Source organism: Abramis brama, assembly GCF_963993115.1.
Source record: "Abramis brama genome assembly, chromosome: 14".
Taxonomy (NCBI): domain Eukaryota; kingdom Metazoa; phylum Chordata; class Actinopteri; order Cypriniformes; family Leuciscidae; genus Abramis; species Abramis brama.
This window is the reverse complement of record NC_139976.1, coordinates 36,336,289-36,346,717: the sequence shown is the minus strand read 5'-3', so window position 1 is coordinate 36,346,717 and position 10,429 is coordinate 36,336,289. Positions and strand designations below refer to the sequence as shown.

Below are 10,429 nucleotides of genomic sequence, written 5' to 3'. Positions count from 1 at the left end.
CCCTGACAAGTCTCCCTCCTGTGAAGGGTATGTTTCAGGTATGTCAAACAATCAAGCCTAATTCCCCCACGAAGGGTAGGTTTTAGTGCTTGTACTGGTCATAGGCGTAATTTGCGGGTGGGACGGGTGGGACATGTCCCCACCACTTTTTGCTAAGGTCGATAGGCCTATTGTCCCCACCACTTTTGAATGTACCAATACAAATAAACAAAACATCTCCAGTTAACTACCAGAGCATTAATTTCATTCGTTTGTCAAATAAGAGGCGATCTAGCGCTGAAATGTGTTGTTTTTTAAATCAAGTGATCAAAGTGCTCGTTGCCGCTGCGATCAGTGGCGCGGATACTGTGTTTGTTTGTGGCTCGCGCACAGTCTTCACTCGGACGCGCGCTTCAATCCGTTGTGGAGAGACTCTCTATTCGTTCCTGTTAAATTACAAAACAAAATGCACACAAACGTGTCCATGCCTGATATACAACCACTGAAAAACATAATCGAGAAAAAAAAAAAAAAAAAAAATATATATATATATATATATATATATATATATATATATATATATATATATGAGTGCGGTTAGAATCGACAACCTCTGACACGCTGGGCGAAAATTCTGCCCCTGGACCATTTAATTACACGCTTAAAATAGTCGGATCAACATATAATAGGCCTCATTAAACGACTAATTAAACCCAATCACTGTACTATTTAAATCGATTGCTGGACATCATAATGTAATGTTATTGTGCATACATCTGTTTTATGATTTAGCATTGAGTTACCCCCACCTGTCCCACCCACTTTTTAAAACAAAGTTACGCCACTGGTACTGGTACAGGGATAGCCCAATAACATCCCAGACAAGTCTCCCTCCTGTGAGGGGTAGGTTTAGGTATGTTAGGGTTAGGGTTAGGGTTAGGGTAAGTGACTACCAAATCGGGAGAAATGGGGATAAAATCTGATGAAAATTGATGATAAAGGAAATGTGGGAACCCAGGGCCTAATTTTGGAAAGAAAAAAAAAAAACTTGGAAATGATGGAACATAGGGCTGTGGGAACATAGGGCTGTGGGAACATAGATATGCTCCCGTTTCTATAAAGTTTGGTGCATGAAAGCGCTGCCGAAGTGGAGATTTCTGAAGAAGAAAAAACTAATTTTTGAGAATTCTTTAAAGATATGTATTGTAACACTTAAAAGTGTATTTTTGAGATGTTTTCTTTCAACTAGTCTGAAGAAAGACGTTGTGGAAGCAAAATAGCATTAGAAAATATGTTATAGTGTAAAGAAAGATATGTAAAGAAAATGTATTTTACAGGTCAATGTTGTGTGTATAATAATTCAGTAATTAATGTGACAAAATAACGCATTCGAGGGATATCCCTCTAAAACCTTTCAGTCATAACATTCTGTAAATGCATCATATTATGAGAATATACAGTACAGGACAGTAGTGAAACAGTCACAGTTCACATCTGTTGAGTTAGATTAGTGAAGGTCTGGGGGGGTCAAGGGGGTTTGGACACACTGATTGGTCGCCCACTGACCTTTTCTAATCCAATTGAGTTCTTATGGCTGGGCTCTAAGAATAGGACTAATTAAGCTAAAACACTGCTGTGACAACATTTCAATGGAGGAAATGCTGCTGGACAATAACCCGTGATATCGATAATTATAAAAGGAGTGTTTTTGTTGGTATGCAATTGAGAGGGACAGAGCAAGATGCTTGAAAGGATTTTAACAGAGCAGAAGATATCCGGAGGACAACTCTGCGTATATCGAATGTAGAAAGGTAAACATGCTTTACAACTTGTCCTTGAACGTTTAATGTTACATAGTCATAGATAAATACAATGTCTTAGCACACAGAAATGTGGCAAGCACAGTATTAGTGGCGAACATAAAACTGGAATGAGATGGCCATCTTCTCTCTATTAAATATTTAACAGCATAGCATCTTAATAACAATTATTTATTTTCCCTTAGCAAAACGGTTTTAAACCCTCTGGCACAGTTATACCATTTATGGCAGGTACAATAATGAAGTTTGGAGTGTGTTTGCCTATTCACATGGCAGTTATAATATCCTTTGCTTGATAGCTTTTTTGCCAACGTTATAATATTTCAGTGCTGAAGACAAGTTTTTAAATCACAGTATCATTCTGTCAAGAAGAGAAAATCATGACAAACATTTATTTCAAAATGTATATATACGGTTGAGTTGAATCCCTTGAAATTAGTGTATTGTAGTAAAGGAAAGACTGTTTCGGTCATACTTTAGATTTGTGTCCAATTCTCACTATTAACTATATTAACTACGACTTTTGCCTCAATAAACTCCTAATTATTACTTATTAATAGTTAGTAAGATAGTTGTTAAGTTTAGGTGTTGGGTGATTAAGGGATGTAGAATATGATCATGCAGAATAAGGCATTAATATGTGCTTTATAAGTACTAATAAACAGCCAGTATGCTAGTAATATGTATGCTAATAAACAAATAGTTAATAGTGAGAATTGGACCTTAAACTAAAGTGTTACCACTGTTTCTACTCCATGATTCAATGCAAGTGACAGTCCTGAGGGGCAAAAGTCATGCTAATCCACTATGGAGGCCAACCAGCATTTTACTGCATACATGCAATTACAAATATATTCAAATCACTATAAATCAGTCTTATACAGTTACAGTAGAACCAGATGCTTTAGTTTAAAGTAATACTGAAAATATTTAGACTCAACCTTTGTACTCTTTGAGCCTGCATACAGCTGGGAAAAAACTCAATCATTCTTTTGGAGGAAAATGTCATATGTTGTAACATACAGCATGGATGTGAATGACAACTGTCTTTTAATTAGCATATTTATGGTGCTTTAACTTTAGTTAGAAGACACATTAGAGCAAATCCACCAGGCTCTGTCAAAGCCAATTACTAGAGGAGAAGTCTTGCATCATGCAAGTGTGCAAAAGTGATACTGACATGGTGAAGAGAAGATGTGCGTAGTGCTTTCTTACGTTCTATGCAAGCAAGGTAATTCCCCCAGTTAACTCCTGTGGTAAAGAGGTTAGCTGGAGACTGTGCTTTCGCTAATCATAGCTTGCAAATTTACGCAAATGCTATGAAGGTTACATGTAGTGTAATGATGGACCTTTTAAAGTTTAGGTTGCAGTCATCTGCAATCAATGGGACATTTCATTCAAAAATGAAAATTATGCTCACACTCTTGTCATTCCTAATGTGTAACACAAAAGAAGAAGCTTAAACATGTGTCCATGCTTTTTCTCTAAAAAATGAAAGTCAACGGGGTCCAGTGTTGTTTTGGACCCCATTGACTTTCATATGGACACTCAAAATGGTACTCAAATATGTTGCTAGCTTATGGAAGTGAGTACTTGAGGAAAAAGTATGTGAATTAATGTGGATTTTCCTTGAATTTCTGCATATGGTGGTCAATAAATTGGATCTGACCTTCAAATAAGCAACAGCCAAGATAGTCTGCAAGTAAAACACAATGATATGCGAACAAACTCTGTAATGTTCTCAGTGAAGGGTGGAAAGATGTGAACCCCTAGGCTAACGATGTCTCCAAAAGTTAGGCTAATTGGCATTACGAGTCAAAGAACCTGGAGTCTAAAGAAAGATTGAAGGTGTTTCCTGCCAAACAAGTGAAAAACAGTTATGAAATCCAAGGGTTCCCTTAGGAAAATTGCTTAATTGAGTTGAATATGTACTTAGTTCAAATCTTAAAAGTATATTTAAAAAAAGAAAACTGACTGTTTCATAAATACACCTTTAAAAAGTGTACTCTGTAATAATGTGAAAGTACATTTTACAAAAATTATATGATCAATAAGTTATGACATTGCTTTAACTCATCAAAAAAGTTCAGTATTTTTTTTTTTTACTTCTTTTATGTTATACAAGTGTCAGAAAGTAGATGTAATTTAAGTTGAAATTACTTAAACATCCAAGTTGATTTTGATGTTGATACACATGAACTCGAGCATTGAGAACATTGTTTGTGTACACAGAGTTTGTTAAAAGGAAGATTTTGAACAACTCGCTGTAGCTGTGTCCGCTGGCATTTTGACAGTCAAAAATAGTCGATCTCCGAATGCGAATGAACTGACTCTGAATTTTAGTATTGCTTCTTATATGAGCATCCTTTTTCAAATACAACGTCAATATTGCTTTTCACTAACGACAAAACAACAAATTATCCGTGAATTTATATGGAACTAAGCTTTAGGAGCTTTCCATCTTTACTCTCCTCCCTGTTACGTTGCATTCGGAGATCGACTATTTTTGACTGTCAAAATGCCGGCGGACACAGCTACAGTGAGTTGTTCAAAATCTTTATTTTTTAGTAAACTCTGTGTACACAAACAATGTTCTCAATGCTCGAGTTCATGTATAGAGCCCCTGGTGATACTTCGAGCAAAGTTTCATGTTGTGTCAAGCCTTCTTAGTGTTTTTTTGCTAGTCGTGCCCCAATCACTCCCATTCAAAAGGCAATTTGACCGAAAACGAAAATACGGTCAAACTTAAAAGTGGCGTTTCCATTATGCTTTTAAATGAATGTTTGCCTCAGGTAAATTATCAAAATGACCCTAGGTTGCATTATGGCGACAGTTATCCTTTAAAGTTAATATATTTGGAATGTACTAAATTTCAACTTCATCACTACAAATGTGTAGCTATCATAAATATATATACAACATATAGTAAATCAAATAACCATGACATACAAGTTAAAACAGAAATGGCATAAAGTATATTTTTGTTTGCCATAAATGCTAGTCAGTACATTCAGCAGTATGTTAATCAAAGACAAATGAAGTAAATATGAAATAACATACAGTATAAAGATCAAAAAAGCACTCTTAAGTTCAACTAACTGCATTTAATATGAATTTAAACTATTACACATTTTCATTCAATTGTAAATAACATGCAATTAAAGTGTCTGAACTTCAGTTCACACTTTTAAAGTGTATTAATACCATACTCTTTTTAAAAGTATGCTAAAGTGTAGAAAGGGAGGTAAAATGAGTTATGAAATCCAGCTCAACCTTTTCATGCATGTGTGCGCCGTTGTAATGTGCTTGTGTGTGTTTTGCGTCTGGCAGAATGAGCATGTTTGTGACCCTGGCGGAAGTGCTGGAGTCACGAGGAGCACCTCTGGAGGAGGACGAGGTCTGGGCTCTCCTCCTAGGGGCTGCAGAAGTCTTGATAGACATCTCCAGTAAAGGTAGAATGCTCTTTCATCTCTTTTTCATGCTCTTATCCATCATTGCCAACATAATCTGTCACCATTGTACCTCCTTCCCTTCATCCAGATCCTGGTAACATGTGCTGTGTCATCAGCCCCGGCTCCATACTCCTTTCTGCAGTCGGCAGGATTGCCTTCAAGACCTGTGGCCGATCTGAGGCCGTGGGATCCTTCACTTCCCCAGAACTGTCACAGAGCAACACTTCCCCCAGGACACAGGCCACGGAGAAGGTGAGTTGGCCTACAATTATGGTAGATAGCCTGACCTTCTTGCTGAATGTTAAAATTCTTGTCGCTTGATAAACTTAAGGTTGAGCCACTGTAGTCACTTGGACTATTTTAACGATGTCTTTACTAACTTTCTGGGATGGCAGATATCGATTACATAGAAGCCTATGGAGGAGTGAGACAGCTCTCAGATTTCATCAAAAATATCTTAATTTGTGTTCCGAAGATTAACAAAAGTCTTACGGGGTTGGAACAACATGAGGGAGACCCACCCAGCAAAAACTCGTTGAAAAGACGTCGAAAAGACGACATTGCAAGTCGTCTAAACAACGTTAAAATTTGGTTGAAAAGTGAAAGGACGTCTTTTTCAGGTCGTTGAAAAGACGACAATAAAATGACGTCCCAATCGCATCTAAATTAGGTTGTAAAGTGAGTTGAAAAGACGTCTTTTTCAGGCCTAATTTCAACCGTGAATTCATGATTATATTTAATATTCATAATACGAAAATTCACAAAAGAGTTTATAAAACCATTTATTGACACATCAAATACATCTTTCACATAAAAAACACTTTCCTGATCACATCTTAAGCCTGCATTTGATCAAGCATACCCTAAAAAAGTTATATTGTGAAATATTACTAAATAAAAATAACTTTTCTTACATATACATGTAAATATACAGTATAAAGTGTGTAATTTATTCCTGTGATGCAAAGCTGAATTTTCAGCATCATTACTTCAGTCTTCAGTGTCACATGATCCTTCAGAATTCATTATAATATGATTATTTGATTCTCAAGAAACATTTATGATTATTATAAGTTGTACAGCTTCATATTTTTGTGGAAACTATGATACAGTTTTCAGTATTCTTTAAATAGAACTTTCAAAAGAGCAACATTTATTTGAATCATTATTTTTTTAAACAATTTTAAAGTTATTACTGTGTCTTTTGGTCAAATTAATCTATCTTTTCTGTATAAACATTTTTTTCAAAACAATAAATCTTTAAAATATTGAAAATGTTTATAAAACAGAACAATGACCAATTATAACCACATTAGAAAACAGTAAAGGGATAGTTCACACAAAAATTTAAATTCTGTCATTAAGTACTTACCCTCATGTCGCTCCAAACCCATAATACTTTTGTGGAGAACACAAATGAAGATATTTTTAACAGATACCTTATGTGCGCAAACATTTACGTCTTTATTCACAAATGATGTATCTCCGACGCATGAGATGGCCGGCTCTCGCTAACACAACCCTAATGAATTGTGGTGCTCCGTGAACGTGTCAGAGATGTATATTTTGTGAATAAAGATGCCATGGTTTTTTTTTTTTGCACACACAAAGCATTCACTTCGCTTCATAAAGTTGAGGTTAAACCACTGGAGTCATATTGTTTATTGTTATAATGTCTTTACTACCTTGAAAGTTGTAGTGGCATAAACTGTGAAATGGAGGGACAGAAAGCTCTCAGATTTCATTAAAAATATCTACATTTGTGTTTCAAAGATGAACGAAAGTCTTACAGGTTTGCAACGACATGAAGGTGAGTGATGAAAATGTTTGGTAATGTTTGACGCATTAGGTAAATCAGTTCCTCAGAGGCACGAGTAGATCTCTTCCTGAGCTCTGATCTGCTCCTTCCACCGTCCCAATCCTGGATTATTGAGCCAGGACAGAAGTTTCCACTTTGAATGCTTTAGCCTGGCTGTTTTTTCTCCAGCATCTAAAGTGAGAAAGAAAACAATAACCAAAATGTAAATGTAAAAAAACAATGGTTGTCCAAAATGTGAAGTATACACTTCAGTTTTCCCTCTACATATTTGTGCAAGATTTCAGTCATAGATAAATTGTAAATGTTTGCTTGATTAGACATTACCTGTCTAGCGACGTATGTTTATGCTGAAATATAATATTGGTTTGTGAATTGGTTTGGTTAAATACACCTATCACATGTCATTTTGTAGCGAACTGTCTCGTGTGATTAAAGTTTTGAGCTTCAGAACTTCCGATAACATAGTGAGTTTTTAGGGAGCGAATGTTTCAGTGCACGTTAAGAATTTTGTGATTAAGACGGCCTTTAACCACTGACTACTGAGCTAGAGACCTGAGTGATATGCACCCAGAGTTTAGCACCTTGATTAGCTTGTTCAGGTGTGCTGGACTAGGTTGGAGTAAACCTCTGCATGTAAGTGGACCTTGAGAGACAATGTTGAGATCTCCTACAATATGTTCTGAACTTACAACACTGGTGTCCAGACCAAAGTCCTGCAGAGTTTCTGGTGGTCCTGGATCAGCTGCTCAGGTCTGCTTAATTGGGTTTGGAGCTAAACTCTGTGATCAGGACTAGATGGCAAACAATACTGTAAAGGGGAGAAGACAAACAATATTATTATGTTATAAATAATTTGTTCTGTGTTCATCTAGATGTAGATACTTACCTGTACAAAGTATGCATCATGAATAAGCGGTATATATTGATCTTTTAATTACACTGTTTAACTACATTACTAACTACAAACCTGATAAAAATGACAGGTGGGCAACATGGTGGGCAATGGAAAGCCTCCAGGTGGGCGTAATGGTGTGACGTCACGTGATAACTATGAATTAACCATACAGTGCGTACTTTTAGGTTAAATAAATTAGCTTATTTCCATTCATCCATTGACCAATTGTCAGCAAAACCTTTACAAAACTATCAAAATATCTCATCTACACATAAGATGTGATTACAAGCCCAAACTTACAGCTCAAGTCTAACGTTATAGTTATCCCAACGTTACCTCTAAGTTAGTTAGCTAGAAGCTAACGGACTTTTTAGAAGACACTAAACCATTTCTATAAAGTAAATATTCAACGGAAGCGAGTGATTTACATGAAAGAAAGTCTCAGAAACATTTGTATGTACTATTTGTGTAATTTTATGGACTGAACTTACCTTAAAGTAGTTAAAACAACAGTGAGAGACGGAGTTTCGCTGATTGTCAGTTGAGCTGCCGTCTCGTTTCCATGGTAACGCCCTCCGCTCCAGTTCAAATGCGGCTTGAATGTTCAGCACGCGCGCCCATTAAAACACGTAGAAGTCACGCAGCATTTACATCCATTTAGAATAGATTGATGGAGTGAATTATTTGATAAATAGCTAAAATATCCTGAAACCTGATGTATTATTAAGTGGATAGTAGGCCTGTGGCCATCGCAAACTGTAAATGGAATGAAAATATGAAAGCATTGAAAATGTAAAACAATGTTTGAAGTCATAGGCTATAGCCTATAATAGGCTACATTATAATACAATATATAGGTCTACCTTTAGAAATGGTAAACGTGGTGTAGAAATAAAATAGCAAAAACTACATGATATAATTATGAACATATTTTCTCATAGGCTATGCAAATTTACAGATGTAACACGAGGAACAAGCTTTTAAGTATTTTTTAAATGTATTTCAAATATACAAAATGTATTTCAATATATTTAACAGTGCTTCACATATATGTGAATATATTAATATTCACATAGCCTATGAATATATTAATAGTGCTGTTGTTTATCGGGGTCTACGTGCTTAATTTGTAAAGGGAGGATCCTTACACTGCCTACGGCACCAGAGAATTTTTAACATGTGCTGAGGGGGTGCTAGATCATTGACGGGGGGAGCTGCGCAAAACTTGGCCACTAAATATTTAATATTCAGTTATGTTATTGATCACAATTAAAGTTTTAATTTCATTAAATTGAACAAGCGCAACATTCAGCATTCAATCAAATATTCTAAAAGATATGCTATTATTAACAATAATGTTATTTCAACACAATATCTCGTTATTTCGACATATGTGTGCGTGCAACAAGCAAGGTGTGCATTTGTAAATCCGGTGACGCGTGTATTGATTTTTATTAATAAACAAGTGTTTTCTCTGATAGTGTCGACACGGCTGCAAAGATGAAGTTGACGATCGCCATCTCCGTGTGAACGCGCCTGAGAAATGCACATAAATAGGCCTGGATTACATAATCATAGAGTAGCCTTTTTCTTTTTTCGTTTTGAATTATTTCGTTTAAAGACATTTCAAGCTTTGTGTATTTGATGTATTTTTCATGTCTGTGTGAGGCATGTACTGAATTTCGTTAAGTTAGGATGAGATGCGCTCCAGTTCACGTGCAATGCAAGTGACCGCGCGGGCGCCTCCAATTGTCTGTTATATTTGCTTCTTATTAATTAAATCCAGGCATTGTTGATGAAAAATGGATTCAAATTAAGATACAATTTATACAAAACGAAATTCACTTTAAAGAAAGGCTTTCTACAAAACAAAACTTAATGAAGTGGTCAAAATCATGTCTGACCCGCATGTTTCATATTGCGCATCCTATAACTCGGTCGTGCGGTTCACTTTTCATAATCAACATAAATGGAAAATAAAAATAACATTATAATATTTTAACAAATATGAAACTAAATGCACTTTTTTAATGGCTAAAACAGTATAGTAGGCCTACATACTCTCTATTTGTACAAATTGCTGCACATTCATTTAATTCTGAATTTTGCACACAAGTTGAAAGGCATTTGTTCAAATCAAGTTCACGGATAATTGTGCATGCATTTATTAATCATTATTATGATACTAAAATCATAATGCTATGTACAAAAAATCAGAAGAGCCCAGAATATGAACGCAATTACACGTTAAGCATTTTCCTCCCATAGAAAACCATTATAAGAACGCTTAATGTGGCTTAATGCAGATTAGAATGTCCCCTTATTTTGTCGAAATAACGAGATATTATGTCGATACTAGGCTACTGCTGTGTCCACCGTGGTCTCCACATTCTTGATCAGCGGAAACGATTTTTGCTTGTTTGGGATCTGACTGGCCAGGAATTTTATGCCAAATCATGTAGGT

The 10,429-nt window shown here is 35.8% G+C and overlaps 1 protein-coding gene across 3 annotated transcripts in view; it reads left to right on the top strand.

Annotated features, from left to right (window-relative positions):
- The first annotated feature begins 1,576 nt into the window (after positions 1 to 1,576).
- frmpd2 (FERM and PDZ domain containing 2) overlaps positions 1,577 to 10,429 on the top strand; it is a 38,733-nt gene continuing 29,880 nt past the window's right edge. For all 3 annotated transcript variants that reach the window (XM_084135999.1, XM_084136000.1, XM_084135998.1), the window contains exons 1-3: positions 1,577 to 1,790; positions 5,130 to 5,251; positions 5,340 to 5,503. In XM_084135999.1, the coding sequence (XP_083992125.1) occupies positions 5,131 to 5,251; positions 5,340 to 5,503 (285 nt within the window). In that variant the 5' untranslated portion in view covers positions 1,577 to 1,790; position 5,130. The remainder of the gene's footprint in view (positions 1,791 to 5,129; positions 5,252 to 5,339; positions 5,504 to 10,429) is intronic.